The sequence below is a fragment of the Miniopterus schreibersii genome (assembly GCF_964146895.1).
Source record: "Miniopterus schreibersii genome assembly, chromosome: 15".
NCBI classification, from domain to species: domain Eukaryota; kingdom Metazoa; phylum Chordata; class Mammalia; order Chiroptera; family Miniopteridae; genus Miniopterus; species Miniopterus schreibersii.
In genome coordinates, this window is record NC_138115.1 from 47,195,237 (window position 1) to 47,215,072 (window position 19,836).

At 57.2% G+C, this 19,836-nt stretch overlaps 1 protein-coding gene and 1 long non-coding RNA gene across 3 annotated transcripts in view; one reads left to right on the forward strand and one right to left on the reverse strand.

Annotated features, from left to right (window-relative positions):
- Window positions 1–924: 924 nt before the first annotated feature.
- LOC308567672 lies at window positions 925–3,030 on the reverse strand. The gene is made up of 3 exons (XR_014000354.1): window positions 2,621–3,030; window positions 1,857–2,112; window positions 925–1,680 (listed from the first exon to the last, which is right to left on the reverse strand). It is a non-coding gene; the product is annotated as an uncharacterized lncRNA (long non-coding RNA).
- Window positions 3,031–4,553: 1,523 nt separating this feature from the next.
- Window positions 4,554–19,836, forward strand: part of VIPR1 (vasoactive intestinal peptide receptor 1) — a 28,423-nt gene continuing 13,140 nt past the window's right edge. For both annotated transcript variants that reach the window (XM_081159475.1, XM_081159474.1), the window contains exons 1-2: window positions 4,554–4,658; window positions 15,123–15,231. In XM_081159475.1, the coding sequence (XP_081015601.1) occupies window positions 4,581–4,658; window positions 15,123–15,231 (187 nt within the window). In that variant the 5' untranslated portion in view covers window positions 4,554–4,580. The remainder of the gene's footprint in view (window positions 4,659–15,122; window positions 15,232–19,836) is intronic.

Below are 19,836 nucleotides of genomic sequence, written 5' to 3' on the forward strand. Positions count from 1 at the left end.
CCATGGTTTGTCTCACTTGTCTCAATTTTGGCTTCTATGTTTATGCATGAACGTGAATTAAACATTAAATTATGTATGAAATGAATTCATAAAATTACTTATTTATTAATATCCCTTGATTTATAACATGCAATGACAGTTTTCCTTACTTGCGCTATCCCTGCCTCGTTTTAGTGTCAGCATTGTAACACCTCATAGAATATTTTGGAAAATACTAATATTCCATCCCCTTTGCTACTCTCGAGCAGTTTAATTGCATAGGGATTACCAGTTCCTTAAAGGTTATACAATTCTCCCATAAAACTCTCTGGGCCTGGTGTCTTTTCTTAGGGGTAAATCTACTAATCCTTATTTCTCTAGAAAAGCATCCATTTCATCTAGATCATCAGCTATATTGGCATAAAGACAATATTCTCACAGTTTTTCATATTCTCTTGGAACTATGTCCCTTTTCTTATATGTTTCCACTTCTATTCTTGATCAGGCTGGCTGAAACTTTGTTTACTACTCAGGGGGCAGGTTTATTTATTTCATTCATTAATTCAGTATTTTATTTCTATTCCATTACTTTCTGTTTTTATCTTTACTAATTCCTTCTTTCTTTAAATTTATTTTTTGTTGTTTCTTTTCTAGTACATTAGGTTGTAAACTTATTTCACTAATTGACGGTCTTTCTTGTTCATCATATATGTAATTAAAGCTACAATGTTTCACCTAATTACTATAACGTCTATATCTCTCAGGTTTTAGTATTTGTTGTTATTTGTTTCCAAGTCATTTATAATTTCAGTTGTGACGTCTTTAATGCAACAGTTACTTAGAAGGGTGATTCTTGGTGCTTTTTGTTGTTGTTGTTAATTGTGTATATATGTGATATTTCCAAATATACAGGAAAAAAAGAAAAGAAAATCAAGCCCAATCTATGCCCAATCTATTGCTCCTCCTGTTTATTCGACCTTAATATAATGCCATACTCACTGTAGACTTTTATATAGAAATAAGATATTCAGTGCAATTGAGAATAGCCTGTGTATCCCTCCTATGGTTGTCAGAATTCTGAAAACCCAAGGGGCACCCAAGATTCCTGGCTCCTTGCCCCATATAACGCTCCCCTTTAGTGTGGTGAGCGTGGGGCAGCCGGGGGAAGCGGTGAGCAGGTCACCTCCCTGGAGCTGCCAGACTCACTGGATGGATAAAGACCTCAAGGCGAAGGTCCCTTCAACCCAGAGGCCCAGAGGGCAAAGCTCGTCTGCATCCACACAGCCATGTGGAAGGCCGCAGCCATGCAGGCCAAGGCCACACTGGGGTCCCCAGCAGCCCTTATCACTCCCTGGCAGAACCTGGCCCCCACCATCGAGCTCCTGAGCTGGGAGCCTCGGGTGCGTGAGTGACGAGTCAGGAAGCTGCGTGAAGGGTGAGGGAGGCAAGGGGGCCCCCACTGCAGGGTGCGGCAGGCAGCCAGGAAGCAGGCAGGCTCCAAATGAGTAACTACAGAGCCTCTCCCGCCCTGCTTGCGGTGCTGTTCTCAAGTCACGGAGGATGGCAAGCGACTCCGCCTCTCTCTTCCCCTCCACCTCTGCACCCCTGTGATTCTCAAATCCAGAAGCAAGGTGGGCGTTGGGAAGAGACTGGGGACCGGTTCCAGGGATCCAGGAGGAGAGGCCTCAGAACAGCATATTCCTGGGAGGAATCCGTGAGAGAGGGCATAGGGGAACAGAGAGGGGGTGGCTGTACCCCCTCCCCAAGCCGGAAGGACTGAGGGGGATGACAACAGAGATCCCAGTCACTGCCTCCCACCCCTTCCGTCGCCTGCAGATTCTGATGTCCCTCCCCCACCAGAAGCCTCCCCATCTCACCTCACAGGCGAAATGATGGCTCCTCCTCCTCAGATCCCACTGGACTCCTCAGCATGGGCCATGGCTGGTCCCCCCTGTGCCTCAGGACACAGGACTGGACATTCGGCAACAATTAGTTGAAACACGGTGCAATTTGGCCTTGGTTGAATTTGTTAAGGTTTTGTTTGTTTTTGCTGTTTTCTTTTTTCTCTGGCTTCTGAATTTGTTTTGTGCCTTTTGATAGGTGAGGAAGGGTGGGTCCCCCAGGAGAGCAATGCTGACGGAACAAAGGAGTAATTTTCATTGCAAAGGATCTGCAGGGAAACTATTCTCTCTCGGTCACCACTTCCTTCCTGGGAGCCCGGGTACAGCGAGGGCATCCAGAGGTCCCGCCCGACACTCTGCCCGCCTGCAGGCAGCCCTGGCAGCCCTGAGCTGAGGGTGGTGTTTCTTGTAGACCACCCTCCAGAAGCAGGGGAGAGGCAGCCCATCCCCCAGTGGGAGCCTAAGATTCTCCTTCCCCACAAGGTCGTGTGTCTGAGTGGGGTCTGGCTCCCTGCTGTTCCCCAGTCCTCACCCCTCACCTCTCTAGTACCCGTGATCCCTGTCCTCAGAGAGAGCAGAACCTCAACGGCCTGGGGCATGTGGGGACACACACACGCACACAAGCATTAATGGTGGGATTTCAGTGTCTGCAGGGGGCAGGCTGTGTGTGTGTGTGTGTGTGTGTGTGTGTGTGTGTGTGTGTGTGTGTGTGTGTGAAAGCCCGTGCATTTGCCATTCACCTGGGACTCCGAGGACACTGTGATGAAGACACTCCAGTGTCCCGCCGGAGAACTGGGGCTTGAGAAGAGGTCCTACTGTTAAGGTCACAAGGGGAAGCAAAGGCCGGCCCTGGCTCCTCAGCCTAACCCGGCCCCCAGAAGCGGGGATGGCTGAGTATGTGGCTGGTGATTTTTCAAACACTTCTTCCAGGGAGGGGTTGGGTCCCAACCTCAGAGCGGCAGAGGCTCTGCACAGTTCCCACATCTGGGGAGGGGCCCGTGCCCAGGCTCGCTGATCATGTCTGGAAGGAGGTGGAAATTGGGGGGCGTACAATAGCTCCCCAGGTCCTCCTCCAGCGAGAGGTCAGGCCCCCGTCTTACCCACCTTTGCGCCCCAGCGCACAGCCGAGTCTGGCACCCAGCAAGTTGTTAATGCAGGTGCGGGAGGAGGGAAAGGAGGGAGGAAGAGCGGACAAGGAGACGGGGCAGGGGGGAGAGCAGAAAGCGAACCGAGCGGGGCTGGGCCCTCCCCCCTCCCCGGCTTTTCCCTGACTCCCCCACTCCACCCAGCCCAGGTCAGCGGCCGGAGGTTCCCGCGCTGTGGGGGGCGCCCTGACGCACTCGCCGGCTCCCGGACTCGGACCCCCTCCAAGCAGCCGCACCTCCCCCTGGGCGCCCTGGGGCGCGCGGCCCACTCCGCCTCTCCCCGAACTCCGCCCTCCCGCATCCCCCTAACGGATTTACCACCCCCCTGTCCCCGCGCCACGGCTGCTGCCACCTACAGTCTCCCCTGCGCCGCCTCGAGCCCTCGGGAGGGAGGCGCAGCAGCCCCTGCGCTCGGTCGGCACCAAGACGCGCTCCAGGCGCGAACAAACCGAGCCCTGAGGACGCGCGGGGGACGCAGGCTGGCCCGACGCCACCCAGCCGCCGACCCTTGGGGCCTTGGAAGCGACGCACCAGAGGCAGGAGGCCCGGGTCCCGACCTTTCTCTGGACCCCAGCTTCTCGGGCTGTGAAACAGGGCAGGCGGAAGGAAGGGGGGGGGGTCTCTGGTTTGAGGTCGGCTGCGCTGAGTCTGGGCCCGCGCCCGGGAGCGGACCTTCCCTCCCGCTGGGAGGCGCTGGAACGCAGCCCCAGCCTCGCTCCAAGGTGCCCCCGCGGGAAGGCGCGAGGGCGCGGACGCGGAGTCTTCGCCGAAGCCCAAGGCCGGCGCCGAGTGCGCCCCGCCCGGCCGCCTGCGCTCAGGGGAGGCGCCGGGGCACCCAGAGCCGGCCACACTCGCGCCCTCGCTCGCCCTAGCCCGGCCTGTGCGGCGCGGGGATGAGCTGGGCCTGTGGAAAACGGAGCAAGCAATGCGCCCCCCCCCCGCTCCGGGTCGCTTGCGGCCGGGACCCCGCGCGGGCCGCGCAGCCTAGGTGATAAGAAGCGCCTCGTCCCGTCTCGGCCCCGCCCGCCCGCACCAGCCCTCGGAGGCGCGCGAGCGGGACCTGGGCGGCCGGCTGCGAGGCCCCGGGAGGCGGCTCTGGAGGTGGACGTGCCGAGCGCCCTGGGGCGGGGCTGGGGGGGCGAGCCGGCGGGGAGACGGCGGCCGGGCGCTTGGAAAGGTCGTGAGCCAGACGGAAGACGCAGGCGTGTGAGGTCCCGAGACTCCGGGGCTGCAGACTGAGGGGGCGAAGGCCCGTCAGTGCCCGGAGACTGGGGACTGACGTGTGGGACAGCGGAGGGAACCCGGGGACTCCCCAGTCTCCGGGTGCCCCAGCCCCGCCCACACCTGCGCTGCGGCCCCGCCCCTGCCAGTCCATTGGCTGGGCCCGCCGCCCGTCAGACGAGCCCCCGGGTCCCGCCCTCAGCCCCGAATAGTGTCTCTTAGCGCCGGGGCCGCCGCGACAGCGCCACTCAGCCGGGCTCCCCGCCGACGACCGCGCGGTGCGCCGCCCGCCCGTGGCCGGCGTGGGGCCGCGGGGCACGGGCCCTGGGCGGACATGCGCCCGCCGAGCCCGCCGCCGGCCCGCTGGCTCTGCCTGCTGGCGGGCGCCCTCGCCTGCGCCCTGCGCCCCGCGGTGAGTGTCCCGGCAGCTGGGTGTGGAGCGGGGGCGGCGGGAGACCGGCTGTCTGCGCGGGAGCGGGGCCCGGAGCTCCGGGTCTCGCCTCCCCGGTCCTCCGACCGCATCTAACCCGCGGGGCGGGGTCTCGGGCGCGCCAAGTCCGTCTCGGCACCGCCGCTGCGCGCGGCGAACTGGGCCAGGCGGGGGGCGGGGGTGCGAGCGGGCGCCACGCTCCCTTCCGCGAGGTGGCTGCAGGTGCGCCGAGCGGGGAGGTCAGCACGTGCGGGGCTGGGGGCTGCTGAAGTGGACGGTCTGGTAGACGGTGGGCGGGAGGGAGGCCGTGAGGATAGTCGTTGTGTGCTGTGCCAGTTTAGAGGTGTCTGTGGGGTGTTGTGTTACGTGGAGGAGTGACGTCTCCTCCCAAATCCAGCGCCGGTGGGGACCCCAGGACCTGGGAAGGGGGTTTAGGGAGCCCGAGGTGGAAGATGGTGGGTGTGAAGGGTTGAGGGTGTTTATCAGGAAGGGCCAGCCACGTGCCTAGGGAAAGCTGGGCTGGGAGCAAACAGCCAGCAGGCAGTGGCCTCCCTCTCCCTCCCACTTCTGCTTCAATCCCCACATGGGTATGTATATGCCCCTGGCCTGTGCCAGCATGCCCTATGTGTGGGTGTGCCTTTGTGTGTCTGTGGATGGCTCACCTAGACTGCCAAGCAGAGCCTAGTTGAGGCAGGAGACACATGGATCATCTCCCTCTAAGATCAGGAAAGAACTCAAGAAACTGAATCTACCCTAGCCCATTTTACAGATGGGCAAAGTGAGGCCTAGAGACACCGGAGCCATACCTGTCACTTACCAATCAGATCTGGACTGAGGTTGATTTTTCTCTCTACCCCTACCCCAGGACTTGAGGAATCTGGGATTACTGCTTGTGCAGGGCCTAGAACCCAAGTGGGTTCCAGCTCCAGGTTGGCTGATGGGTGGGTGGAGTATATTGATCCAGTCTCTTCTGTCCCATGATTTCCTCTCTTACTGTCCCTCCACCAGGACAGGAATCTGTGGACAGGAATCCATCTAACTGATGTCTTGCACACTCTGGGGATGGGGAGCTCATTACCTATCCTGGGAGCAGACCTTAGGACCATTGACAAGAGCTTCCCCCTCTTCCCACTGCTAGCCAGGAGACCCATCTCCTGACACTCAAAGCCCTACCTAGTTCAGGACCTGAGGCCACAGCTCTGGCACCAGTTATAACCCCTTAGTATCATGGAGCCTCCAGGCCTCACCAACAACCTTTTGTCTCTCGCAACCCTGGGCTCCAACCACTCAAATTCTCCTTGGATGGACCAGGGATCTCGGGGCCACCACTGGCACCCATTCCCTCATCCCTGGAGGCTTCTCAGCCCAGGTAAAGAGTGGTTTTAGTAAGGCCTCCTATCATGCTAGGTCACATCTGCCCCCACCTCCTGAGACTGTCCAAGTCTGGCTCCTGCAATGCCTTCCCTCCCCTGTCTTTCCACATCTTACTCACTTTGTACCCAATACCACCTCCTCCTGCAGGCAGCCTTCCCTGATTGCTCCAGCCCACTCAGCCCACCCACCTCTGACCCCACCCTTTAGCTCAGCTCACCTCCCAGCCTGGGCTCTTCTGATCATCCCATGCGATCAAGGCTTGAGGCCTCTCCCCTCCCATGTCCCCCACAGCCCACTGCAGGGCTGGGCCCACAGAAGGAGGAGAAGGGACGCAGCCAGGACTGAGCGATGGCAGGCTGGAGTGAGAGGCCCCAGTCCCTCTACTTCTCCCCACCAGCCACTTGCTCCCGCACTGAGTGGACATCAGGCAATCCTGCTCCAGCCGGACTCGAGGGTGGGGGGACTGACGTTATCAGAGCCATAAAGTGGCAGCTGCAAAGTTCAGTTTGAAGGCCCGAGGCCTTATCACTCCTGTTTATGGTGCCCTGACCTCAGCCTGGGAAGGGGAAATCTCTGAACAGGGAAGCAAAACCAGGGGAAGAAAACCTCCAGTGTCTCAGAAGAGGAAGTCGGCCCCAAGGCCAACCTGTCAGGCCTTCCACTGCTCCTACCCCCTGGACAGCAGGCACAGGGGCTCCTCACTGGCAGCAGAACTGCCCTGGAAATGCCCAGCCCAATGGGGGGAGGGGGGCACAGAGGAGGGGCAGACCCGGACCTTGCCCTGGCAGGATTCTCAGGCTGGTGGGGAAGAGCAGAGGCAGTGACCCAGGAAGAAGAGCCCTGGTGGGTGTGGGGCGCAGCCTCCCAGAACTGCATCTCTGAGAGGGGCAGTCAGGGAAGGCTCCCTGGAGGAGGCAGGACAGTGCCCTGCAGAGTTCCATGAAATGAGCCAACCTTCCACCTGAAATCACAAAATAGCCTCAGTTGGCTGGACCAATGGGCCTGACCCCAGAAGAAGGAGTAAGCCCCCACATCCCCCCATGACTGGCATGGCTCAGGGGATGGGGGAGGCTTGGCCCCTCCAACTCCTCTGTGAGGCCAGTAGCTGGCCACCTGCTCCTGAAGGCCTCACCTCGCCATAGGCATCCTGCCCCAGCCATCTGCTTCTAAGTTCTCCAGAGGCTGTCCACAGCTGCCCAGGCCCCCCTGGCCCCCAGCAGGCCACCCTGTGGGCTTTAGGAAGCATGGTGGCCGTAGCAGCAGGGTCAGGCCTCCTTCTTGAGCAAAGTGACAAACTCAATTAGGCCTGCCCGGGGCTCCCCAGGACTCATGCGAGCTCTCGTCGGAGGTTTCCACCAGCTCATCCTGGTGCCCCAAGTCTCAGGCTTTCCTGACACTTCTGTAGCTTCCATGAGGAGCCTGAGCTGGGACCAGGAAACCTAGTCGTCACCCCACTCCATGACAATGGCCAGCTGACCTTGGGAACATGTTTAATCTGTGGAAGAGCCCCAGTTTCCTCATCACAAAGGGAGGGTGAGAACACTTGGCCCAACGTGCAGGAGAAATGGAAAGAGGACCTGGGCTGGAAGCCAGCTCCACCGAGTGGGGCACAGCCTTTCCCCTGAACCTCACCGCTCTGGGACAGGCTTGGTCTTCCACCCAGGACTCCTGTGAGACCTGAGGAGATGGAAGCGCTGAGTGAACTGTGAGACAGGTCATTCCAGGGCAGGCCGGAGTCCTGGGGACAGGGGGTGTACTCATGAGATGGCCAGACAATTCGGGGGTTGGGCGGGTGAGGCTATAGGCCCAGGTAGGCGCTGGCTCCTCCCAGGGAGGGCTGGGTGACAGGTGATGGGCTTCCTCACACAGTGGGCAGCCTCAGTAGTAACTCAACCTGGGCCACACCTGCCGCCTGTCCGGGCCCTTCACTGTGGCCCCTCTGGCTGTGGATCCAGGAATGGGGTCAGGGGACTAGACGAAGCCCCATCCCTCTCTCCCTGTCCCTTCTGCTCAACCTCCCAGACTCCAGCCTCCCCTGCGTGACCTCCCGCCACAAAGCAGTTGTCACCGCACGTGGGAAAATGAGCAGTATGTGACATCCTTGCATACCTGAGACATAGTTCAGAAAAAGAAAATGAAACAGTTTAATCTCTCCACCACGCTATGGGTTTTTTAATTTTGAAAATTTTTAAACATTCTCCAAAAAGTAGAGAATAGTATAAGGAACATGGAAATACCCATTTCTTGGAGGGACAGAGAAATGGCAGTACAGGAATTTGCAGCACCCATCCCCTCTCAGTTCCTAGTTTTGGCCATTACTAGCCTTCAACAATTAATATTTGCATCATTTGGGGTTTTTTGGCTGAAGAATTTTAAGATAAATTATAAAGAGCATGGCTTTTTACTCCAAATTATTTTAAGATGAATCTCTAAAACCAAAGGACATTTTTCTGCATAACTAAGATACCATCATCACAACTCACAAAATTAACAGGGTTCCTTAAGATCTAATACTCAGATCTCCACAGGAAGCACTGACTCAGGCATCATAAGATGAGTAGCGATATTATCTGGGGTTTGGGTCTCACTGCAAAGAGCTTGCCTGCCTGTCGTGTTGGGATGCAGGGCGAGCTGCAGGGTACGCGAGCCTCGAGCTGGGCTTCCCTGGACAGGGTCCATCTTATATGCACCCCCTCTTCCTGTGGCTCATGATGTGAGGCTGCCTATCTCTCAGGAGGTGCCTCTTACTATCTTAAAAGCAAGTTCTTCCCACACAGCGGGTCATCAGAGGAGGGAAGGCCACCAATCACCCCCGGTGTTGGTGTCTCGAGGACTCACAGCCGTGTGGCTTCCTGTGCTGGTGGCCAGCCCTCTGCAGGTGGCCCCAACGCCAACATCACCCACAGACATCATGTTTGTAAACTGGGTCCTCTTTCCCTAGAGCTGCCCAAGATGACTTTCAAGGGGCAGGGGATTTTAAACGGAGCCCCCCCCCCCCACACTGCCCCTGCTTGGCTCTCCCCATGCCCCTGATGCTCTGCAAAGAAATCCTGAAAGACTTCGTAGCCTAAGTACACCCTGCAAGAAAAGCCCTTACATGGGCCCAGGCTTAACCCCAAGCGGAGCATCTTTGCCTGTACTCGCCAACAGCAAGAGCCCTTGGCCTGGTGCCTCTCCAAGCTGTGGAAAGTTCTTCCCCAAGCCCGCATCTCTGTCTCCACCTCCTCGCTGCCCCTCCCCCCCCATACCCCTCATTCTCATTCGGCCTCCTGCCCGCCTTCCCAGGGGCAGGCGTGGTTGGCAAACTATGGATTTGCAGAGAGGGGAGGATTCGGACTATTGGCAAAAGGATGTAAAAATACAGGGCGGGGAAGAGAAGTGCCCACAGTAGAGGGTGAGGGGAGCTGCCAGACTGGGACCCTCCCCCCTGGTGGGCACAGCTGCCGCTTGCGGGGGGTGGGACGTTGTGACAGCCTGAGCTTACGCAGGCCATGAGCAGGCCATGAAGCTGTGGCTAGGCTGGGGCCCGGTGATGACCGGAAGGCCAGGCTGGCACGAGGGCCTGGGCTTTGGCAATGACTGCTAACTTCTTAGCCGCCCCGGACTGCACTTTGCATGTGACCTCGGCACAACCCTGGAAGTAGGTGGTGCTGCCCTTGTCCCCATGTACAGGTGAGGCGCGGGAGCTTGCCTGAGGCCACCCACCCAGGAAGTGGCCGCCAGTCTCATTCCAGACCCTGCGGGTTTAACTAGGTTCTGCCGTGGGGCGAGAGGAGCTGCCTTCTCCAAAGCAGCTATGGATGCCGCAGGCTGCCCTGGGGCTTTCAGGCTCGTTTTTAATTAGTAAAATGCACAAATATAAAGTGACAGCTCGGGGGAATTGTCACACGTGTGTATACCTGTGTAGCCACCACACAGATCAAGTGATTACATTTCCTATGACCCGCCCTCAAAGTCTCCCTTGTGCCCCTTCGCAGTAAGATGGGTCTGATTTCAAGCTCTTTTCATGGCCTCTGCAGAGCCGGGATGCTCTACCTTACCTTCCTGTGTCCCCCCCACCACACCCCACGCCCTTTACTCCTCTTGCTGGTCTCCCCCCGGCCCCCTCCACTGCAATATCCATCTCCTTACCAACTCAAACACAAAAGCCACAATGAGGGGGGTAGCCTGGGAAGCTAGGTTATGCTCCTGTGTGCCTTTCTCTCTGGGTCCTCAGTTTCCCCCTGTGATTCTGCTCTCTCGTTATTTCTATTGGGAGGTGGCTTAAATAAATCATGGGGCATGAGATGGTAATGGGGGAATGCTAGTGGGACCACTCTTGAGCCCCCTACCCTCTACTCCCCAATCGCCAGCCTCCTCTAACCACCCCAGCAGAAAAAAGCCCTCTTCTGACAAACCTCAGAAGCACAAGTCATCCACGGTGGCTCCCAGTGCTCGGTAATGTGCAGGCAGGAAGTTCTTCCTCATGTCCCACCTAACCCAGCCTGCTGCATTTTAGACGCCTCTGAGACCAGCTGCTCCTCAGAAGTGCTCCCTGGCACGCTGCTTCTGTGTCCCTCGGCTCCTGGCGTATGGCCCAGATGAGCCTGGGGGTTCTGATTCAAGGCCAGTAGCTGTGGTCTCAAGCTCCCCTTAAGGGGGTTGGGGATCGTCCACAACACGTGAGCTGGGCCCACCCCGTCTTTCCGAGCCCCTAGCATCTAACACCTTCAACTCCCAGCATCTTCACTCTCTCCAGCCTTTGTCCCAACTCTCAGTAACCCCACATGGAGGGAAGAAGGCAGGACTTTCTCCCAGCACCTCACAATGGGGATAGAGAGGAGGGAGCTCAGCCAAGCAGGTGGAATTAACCAACTATGGTTAATCCTTGACCCCAACCAGAGACTCGAGATTTTCTTGCCAACTTTCTGTCAGTCACCTCCCACATCTAGCCAACACCCTGGTAGGGGACACAGAGGACCAAGACTGAAGAGATGCTATGGGCTCCCTTGCTCTTGTCTAGGTCCCTTCTGGACTCAGGAACTGCTGTCATAGAGAAGGTGTTGAAACTCTCTAGCCTTAACCCAACTGCAAGGTCAGGCTGACTTTAAGCTCACTTGGAGCTCAGCCCAGCACAGGAATCGGTGAGAGCTTGGGAGAAACCCTGCTTTCTCTTTTCTTGCACCAGGAGACAAGTTGGGAGATATGGGCATTGGTGAGATTAGGAAGGGCCTTGAATGCCAGTTTTGAAGGGTGGGTTTTGATGCCTAGGCCACGGGGACCCTCAGAGATTTGAAGCAGGATGGTGAGGGTGGGGATACACGTTGTACAAAGACCCCCCAGGTTGTAGGTGTTGGGGCTGAAAACTGCTGTACCAGTCCGGGCAGGAATTGATGAAGCCTGGCCCCTGTCTATACATATCTCCCAACCTGTCTCCTGCTGCCTCCAGGGCCCCTGCTGCCGCCAGGCTTCCCGCAGCCTTGAATGTATCAAGCGTTTTCATGCCTCTGTGCTTCTGTACGCACAGCTCCTGCTTTCTGGAATGTTCTTACTCTACCTCTAATTGTCCACCTCCTACACATCCTCCAAGGCCCTCCCACCTCTGCTACCCATTCTCTACGAAGTCCACACCCCGGCTACATCCTACCCTGGAACCCTTCCATGGATCAGCGGGCTTGCCTGTATCCGGCTGGGAATTTTCCAACTTCGTGTGTCTGGAGTCCAGAGGGACAGTGAGGATGTTTAGAGTAGGGAAGTAAGTGGCAGAGGAAGTCCAAAGTCTGCCTGAATTCCTCAGCGATAAGGGCTGGAGGGAGCTGCCCTGGCCCGAGCCCCTAAGGGCAATGGTTGACCAGATGGCCCAAGGCGAGGTGGGGAAGGGTTGATGCAGCCCAGATGAGTGGTTGGAGAGTTTCATCCCTCCTGGGAATGTGCATTTGCTGGGTGACCTCAGCGCTCTTCGGGTCTCTGTTTCCCCTCTCTTTCTTCAGATGGGGCCCAGCACTCAGCTACATTGTGATGCAGCAGAGCTCATTTTCCAGACCACCCTCACTTTGTTCAGAGACACCCTGGGATCCCGGGTTACTCTGGGGGCTCCTACCCCCCTCTGCAAACTGCCGCTCTGGCAGGGCTCTGACTGTGCTTCTGGGGGGAGCAGAGATGGCTAGAGAAGTTGACCCAACACCCTTCCACCTTATGATGGCAGCAGAAGGCACCAGAAATCCTCTGGTGCCCTCAGTGATTGGAAAAGAAATGTTTTTGGTCAAGCAGAATGACCACAACCCTGGCTTAAGAGGGCCCAACAAGTGAGGGCGTCCATTGTCCTATCCTCAGAGCATAAGTCTGGACTTCTGGTTATAGGGACAGAAAACTCACCTGGCTCAAGTTGTAACACAGGTATTGATTCGTGTTGCTGGAAGCAAGGCTGGTTTCAGGCGTGGCTGCTCAGGGGCTCGGACCATGTCAAGAGGACCCAGATTTCCTCCCTCTCTCTGTTCTGCCCTGAGCTGTGTGGCCTTCGCCATTGTGTTCTGCTTGGCAATAAGATGGTGGCAGTAGCTCCGGGCCCTGCATCCCTTGAGGGTTCCAGTCCAGTGGGAAAGAACAAATCCACTTGCCTAATTGCTTAATCCAGAGTCCCGGGAATGAGCCCCCTGGCTCTGAGTAGCCTGACTTGGGCCATTGCCAGAAACTGTGTCCAGGAACACTCCGACTGGCTCAAGGCTGGTCACATGTTGATCCCCTAGAAGAGGGTTCACCAGAACCCATGAACTAGGAGTGGGGAGGGAGGTGGTTTCCCAGACAGAGATGAAAACATGGCACCAAGGGGAGGTAAAGGGTGGTAGAGGCAGCAACAATAGATGCCCACTACCAGCTGTATTATGGGAGATAAGAGGTGAGATGGGCAGAAGAGCTGGGCAAGGCTTGGAAGGGGCTAGAAGACAGACTGCACCCTGTTGCTGGTGGACAATGGGACTGAGAAGGGCCTTTGGGGAGAAGCATGCTCTAAGCAAGCAAGGTGGTGGGACACAACCCAGGATGGCAAGTCCCCAGGTTCCTCTTCAAGAGGCCACCTGTGGGATCCATCTGGTCACCCTTCTTCCCGTGCCTGAGCCAGCCGCAGGTCCCTTAAGACAGAGCGTCTGGAGTGTTTCAGTCTGGATAACCCTATGGGCAAGAGAGGAAACATGTGACCCCAAAGACGGACCACAGCGCATTTCCTTGGAAGTCGTATATCCTTTCTTTTAAGCAGTTATACAAATAATGACATCCTCTCCATAACAGATCCGTGTTACTTTCAAAGTGCCAAGTTTTAAATGACTGACCAGCTCATGTCTTTACCCAAGTTGGCCGGTAAAGTTAATAGTCCAAGATGGAAGCCATGGTCACTGTGTGGCTCCCAGGCCTGTGGCGAGTGAGGTCTGGATGCGGGGACGTCGGAAGGGCATCCTGGGTGACTAGCAGGCTTTCCCTCGGACCTTTCCCTCGGGCCTGGGCGTGGTCAGCTGTGGTGCTACACTGGGAAAATTGGGGACCTCTGTGACAATGGGGCTCCACCAGAGCCTTCAACAAGGGATGAGAGGCCCATTGAGGTGGAAGGGACTCCACCATGCGCCCTTGGGCACCGAGTTGTCCAAATTCAGCTTGGGTCCCCCTCCCTCTGCAGCCATGGAGAGCTAGCTCACTGGCACCTGGGTGCTTATCCCTCACGGGGGTCGACTCACTTAGAACAGTGGTCAAAGTCACACCCTTGGCGCCTACAGACTAGATGGGGACCCCCTTAAAGGAAGGAAATAAGGGGAAGCTCCAATCTATGTCTCCCTACAGTCCCACTACAAGAACCCTTTGAGTCATCAGGGGAACCATTTAGCCTGCAGGGACACGGAGGCCCAGGGAAGTGAAGACCTTGTCTTAGGGTGGGAAGGACAAGCTGGAAGAGACACTGAGAATCCCTGATTCTGGAGCAGTCTTGCTGGACTCTCCCCCATGGCCCTGTTTGGGACTGTGACATTTCCCTTTCTAAGCAGGTATGAGGAAACTGATGTGGGGTTCCCGGGACAGCAGCCACTTCCCTAAAACCAAAGAGACAGGCAGAAGCTTCCACCAGCCCAGCAGTTCCTCCACAGAGGCCTTTCCCCACCCTTCCCCACCCAAAGGTTCCCAAGGCCTGAATTTTCTGGCTGTTCCTGGGCATCCATCACCCCTACTCACATGTTGGCTCCAGTGCCAATGTTCCCCTGGCACACAGATCTGGCCCCACCCCTGATCCCTAGCTATGGCACAGGGAAGGGGAAGGGAGGGGAGGGAAGGGGAGAGGAGGGGAGAAGCTTGAGTTTCCTCATCTCATCTCCCCACCTCCCAGAGGCAGAGGAGGCCTGGTAGGATCCTGAGCCGTCCTAGAGAGGCCTCCCTTACTTCCTTAAACCCTCATGAGGTCTGATTTAGCTTGAATTATGCAGGGGAAGGAGAGAAGCTAAAGTCTGGGCAAGGAGGGCCAGTGTACCCTTCCTTGTTGGTGACCCAAGGGGCTGAGCACAGGCTCCTAGAATGGGGACAGAGGCTGGAAGATGCATCTGGACTCCTGGATTCCTCCCAGGTCTGGCTCCAGGAACTGGAGGCCAGGGTCCAACTCCTGTAATAAGACAGCACCAGCTGGGCCCCACCCATCCTTAGGGACTGAGGCAGGGACAGAGGACTCCCAGCGCTCCCCCAAGCTAGATAATGGCAGAGTCTAGTGGGCCAGCTCTGGGCTCCAAGGAGAGGCCCTCTCACTTCTGTCCAGGTCCTGCTGCCCATAAAGAGACACAGCTGTTATAGCCACAGCACTGTTGGGGGGCCACCAAGAAGCCATGACAGGGTCCTCAAGGCAGACCAAGCTTTGGGGACAGTGAACACATTTGGGTCGGATCCAGGTCAGGGTCAGGCCTCTGTCTGGGGTAAGGATCGGGGTCGGGTCCACAGTTGGGATTGGGGTTCAGTCTAGAACTTGGGTCAGTCAGTGACGGGCCTTGTATGACCCATGTTCCTGGATTTTGTGGGTGAGATGTGGGCATGGACGAGGCTGATGAGTTCCCCCCCGTCTCTGTCCCACAGAGAGGCTGGGCCTCTGGGCTGCAGTGGGAGGTGTGTGACTACGTGCAGATGATCGAGGTGGAGCACAGGCAGTGCCTGGAGGACGCCCAGCTGGACAATGAGACAGCAGGTGAGCCCCCCCCCGTGGGAAGAGAAGCGCTGCAGACCCCCAAGGGGCCCCACTTCTCTGCACAGCATGAGCCCAGATACGCATCACACTCATTGAACATTGTGGGGGGGTAGTGCCAGTAGCTGCTGGGTGATGAGACTAGGATGCTGGGAGAACTTGGGGAGCCAGACGGAAGAAAGAAGGAACCAAAAGACCTCCATGCTCCCATCACCCACCCCAGATCTGAGGAGCTCCCAGTTGTCTAAGGAGAGTATACAAACTGGAGTTCAGAAATTGAGTGCAGCCAACTCTGCCTTTGGGGGTCCCCGCCCCTCTTCTCCAGGAACAGTGGGGGTGATGCCCATGGCTGACCGACCATCCAGGATGGGAGGCCCAGGGCATTGCATGGTGGGGCCGGTGACAATGAGGACTCTGGGTCCAGCCCGAAGAAGGGTTGGGGTAGCTCACAGGTGGGAGCACTTCCAGGCCAGGTTCCTCGGCCCCTGACTTAGCTGGAGCTGAGATGGAGAGAACTGGCCCCAGAACACCACACTCCGGGATGAAACCATTGTACTCTTAGCATCTCAGAGGGAGAGCAAAGGACATTCGGTGACAGTACGTGACCACCACGGGGACCACATGGAAGCTCACAGCCACCATGGTCGTCTAGAGCAAGACGGGGCACCAGGCTAGTCTGCACGGGTCTGGAATACTCACCACGGGGTGGGGCTGGGGGTGGAAACTGAGTCCTTCCTCCCAACCCTAGGCTTTGCCAGTTAGCACGACACCCAGAGGTGACACTAAACACACAGGCCCCTAGACAGACACACTGACCTCCCTATCCCAAGCCACCCTCAGCAGATGAACCATCAGCTTGTTACCCGGCTGATTAGACTAATCGAGGTCGGACTCAGAGGCCGAGCACATGGGGCCCAGCTGCTCCTCCGCTGGGGTCTGAGGGGCTCTGGCCTGGCAGTAGGAAGAGTGGTGTCAGGGGCACCCGCAGCTCGATGCTGCAAAGACCCAGCAGGGCCGGCAGCCCAGGTGACAGCACCCTCTACGCCACTCCCCCACCCTGAGCGCCCACACTTGGCTCAGCAGCCCTGGGGCGAGGATGGAAGAATACAAAGGACTTCCTCCCAAAAGTGCCCGTGGAGCCAGACTCGGTGGGCAGGATCCGGAGAAGCAGAGAGGCTGGGAAGGTGGGGGGCCCAGAGACAGACTGCCCTGGGGAGTGGGGTGGGTATGGGGTTCCAGGCTTGCTGCGAGGGACAGGGAGGGCTGGAGGCTGTGAGGTGGCTGTGCCTGCTCTGGGCCTCCCCCCCAGGTCACCTCCCTGAGGCCCAGCTTAGAGTTGCGTAACCGCCTTGTTCAAGTGCAGGGAGCATCTTTAACATCTTCCTGGCTCCCCAGTTCCCTGCCTCCTCTGAGGCTGACACTTGTGTAACCCCTCCTGGGCCCTTCCTCTTGGCCCTGGTGCCCGGGCTCTCTGCCTCCTGCACCTTTAGTGAGTGCGTGTAGCCTTGCTCATGGTCTTTACCTCCCCCAGCTCTCAAGGAAGGGCGGCCTCCTGTCTCCTGGGCCCCTGAGACTGAGGCCTGGGTCAAGGGGTAGCTGGACCTGCCCACCGCCTATGCTCCTGCCAGGACAGACCTCAGCAGGCCCCAACTGTGAGATCCGGATGGTGGACAGCTCTGAGAGGCCCAGACCCCGGACTCTAGGCCCCTTTGCATCCCTCCCAGGACCCAGGGGCAGGCCACCCTCGTGATCCTAATGAGGTCATTGCTGGCACAGCGTGCCTGTCAGGTGCCAACAAACACCCTGTCACCAGGCAGTCAGCTAGGGATCCAGAGGAGGGTAGGTATGGGTCAGTGGGCAGCGAGTCTGCCCGGTGACCTTGTGTAGGGCTCTGTGCACGTTCAGGCCCATGCAGGTGTGTGCTCCTGGCCCGTGTCCCTCCGGTTCTGCGTCTGCGCCTCAGAGTCTGAGCTCCATGTCTGACTCTGAGTATCTTTGTGTCGGAGTGTGTGTCTGGGTAGCCTGGACATGCCTAGATGTGTCTGCCTGGTGTGCTGTGTGTGTCAGTGTGTATATCAGTGTGAATATCTATGATGTCTATGCGTGTGTGTGTCTCCCTGTGCCTGTGTTTACTTGTCTGGTCTTCCCGGGTCCAAGTAAACATACATGTATGTATGTTTGCATGTTTGTCTGTGGTTCCGTGTGTCTCTCTGTACAGCTGAAGTCCCCACTCTGCCTCTCCTTCCCCCACCCAGGCTCCTGGCTGGACTTTCTTTCCTGTTAGGTGGCAGCCCCAGAGGGCATACACAGCCAGCCTGGGCCTGGTGTCTCTGTGGGCCTGGTGATACATGTGGTGGGACTTGAAGGGTCTCCTTGGGGTGGGCAAACAGAGAATAGTCCCAGGGCCCGCCCAGGACAACAGTCTCCAGATGCCCAGCATTTTCTTGGCTGTCACCCTCTTCTCCCCTTCCAGACCCTGCTGCCTCCTGCAGGAAGCTTCCCGGACCACAACCCCTGCTGGCCTCTCTTCCCTGCTTCCCTGCCCTGCCCACTGGCCTGTGCCCAGCACAGTTTACAGCCCAGCCTGGTGGCGCTGAAATTCCTCGAGGCCCAGCGTGACCTCCCCAAGGACAGGGCCTGGTCTCCCTCTCCTCTGTGCTTCCTCTCCTGGAGCTGAGGTCAGGCCTGGGGACCCAGCTCCAAATCTATTTCCCAACCTGTGCTGCAGCGGGAGACCCAGAGAGCCCAAGTGTGGCGGGGACCCAGACCCAGCAGCCAGCCTGCAAAGCAGGGTGCACCCGGAGCTGTCAGAGAGAGAGAAACAGAGCCCTGCAGAGCAAAATCCCCAGAGAATCAACATTGAGCCAGTCAGAGGTTTGCTGGAGAGGGAGCACGTGAAGCGTGAAGCGGCTACACCACTCGCCCCTGGGCTAGCTCCCTAATTGCTCTGTGCTCCTTAACTCAGCTCTAAAATGGGAGGGTAAATAAGTCATTCAATGAAAGGGGGTGGGACAGCGCCTCCCACTTACAAAGGCTTGGGAGGTGTTGGCCGATATTATTAATAATGGTGACCAGCTAGCAGGATTTGACTGGCCCTACGCGGCCTCCAGAGAGGCTGGCACAGGAATAAAGGGGAGACTGGGAGCCAGCGAGGACAGAAGCCTCAGGACAGGGTAGGGCAGAAGTTCTGGGATCCCCAAGGAAGGTGGGCTGTGCTCTCCCGCCAACCCCAGGGATCCAGGTGTTCTCAGCCTTCAGCAGCAGATAACACTTGGCGGCTGCAGGCCTGGAAGGTGCCCCTCCCGCTGCCGGCCCGCTCCAGTACTCAGAGTCCTGAGGCTCTTCCTCGAGTGGGGACACCCTTCCACCTTTTCTTCCCAGGCCCCCTTCTTGGGAACTCGGGAACCTTCGGACTTGGGCTGGGCTGGGCTTGGCCCAGCTGGCGTTGACTTTGGCTCAGGGGTTGGGTTTCCTGAACAAATCTATGGGACTGGCAGGGTTGCAAGGAGACAATTAAACCTCCCTCAGAGTAGGGAATCCAGAGGAGCCCTAGTCCCTGGGAAGAACCCAGACCCTGAACAGGCAAAACCATGGCATTTGCATCTGCCTATTAAAGCAGACTCCTCGGCACCCACTGTGCACTCCTCACCCCCAGGTCCTCAGGCCTATAGGGACATGCTGAAGAACACAGTCTGAGATGCAGGATTTTCTCTGAACTCACCCCCCAACCACACCTACCCCCATCACGATTCACAGTTTGGCTGAGTTGGGGGCTTCGTGTTGCTTTGTGAGTTTTATGAAGACTCCTCAAGAACTAGCTGAACCCCCATATACCCATCACCCCATCGTAAACAACATCTCCTTTTTATAAAATATATTTTCTAATGCCTTCTTTACTATTATAAAACGAAATTCAGGACACATTCATTTTTTTAAATGATGTTCTACCTGTAACATAAAAGAAAACGAAAAAGGAAAGTAATTTATAATAAAATACTATCTGACAAAGCCAGGCCCGATCCCACTAAAAGATAAGACACAGCCTGAAGGTGGGACCCATAAACATAAACTCAGGGAATGGGAGAGCTATGGACGCGGGTTGGTATAGACAGGGCTTGCATCACCGGCTCAGATGTCATGGGCAGCGTTGCTGTAGGTAACGTGATTTTCCAAAACATTAAGCAACTTTTAGTAAAGTTCAGAACACGCCAAAGCCCAGTCTTCTCCCCCTTTACTCGGTAGTTGTGCTTCAGGAAAACTGTATGTTAAACACGCCATAAGTGCCTTGTGTTTGTATATAAAATGGAGCGGGAGTCCAGGCTCTGGTCATTACAGAAGGATTTCACCTACACAAATGCCCAGGGGCTCCTCTGAAAGTCGTGAGAAGCTTTGCAATTCATCGCCGTGCAGGGCTGTGCAGGACCGTGCAGGACCTGGCACCCGCCTGTCCGACGCAGAGGAGGCCCCCAATCTGCAACAGAGGAATCCCCCACTGCTACCCAAAACACGCCCGGGGCGCTCTGTCCCTCACTGAGGACCGTGGAGCCGTGGGCATGCCTCCTAATCCCCAGTCCCCGCAGGACCGGCCCTGTACAGCCTGGGCGGGGC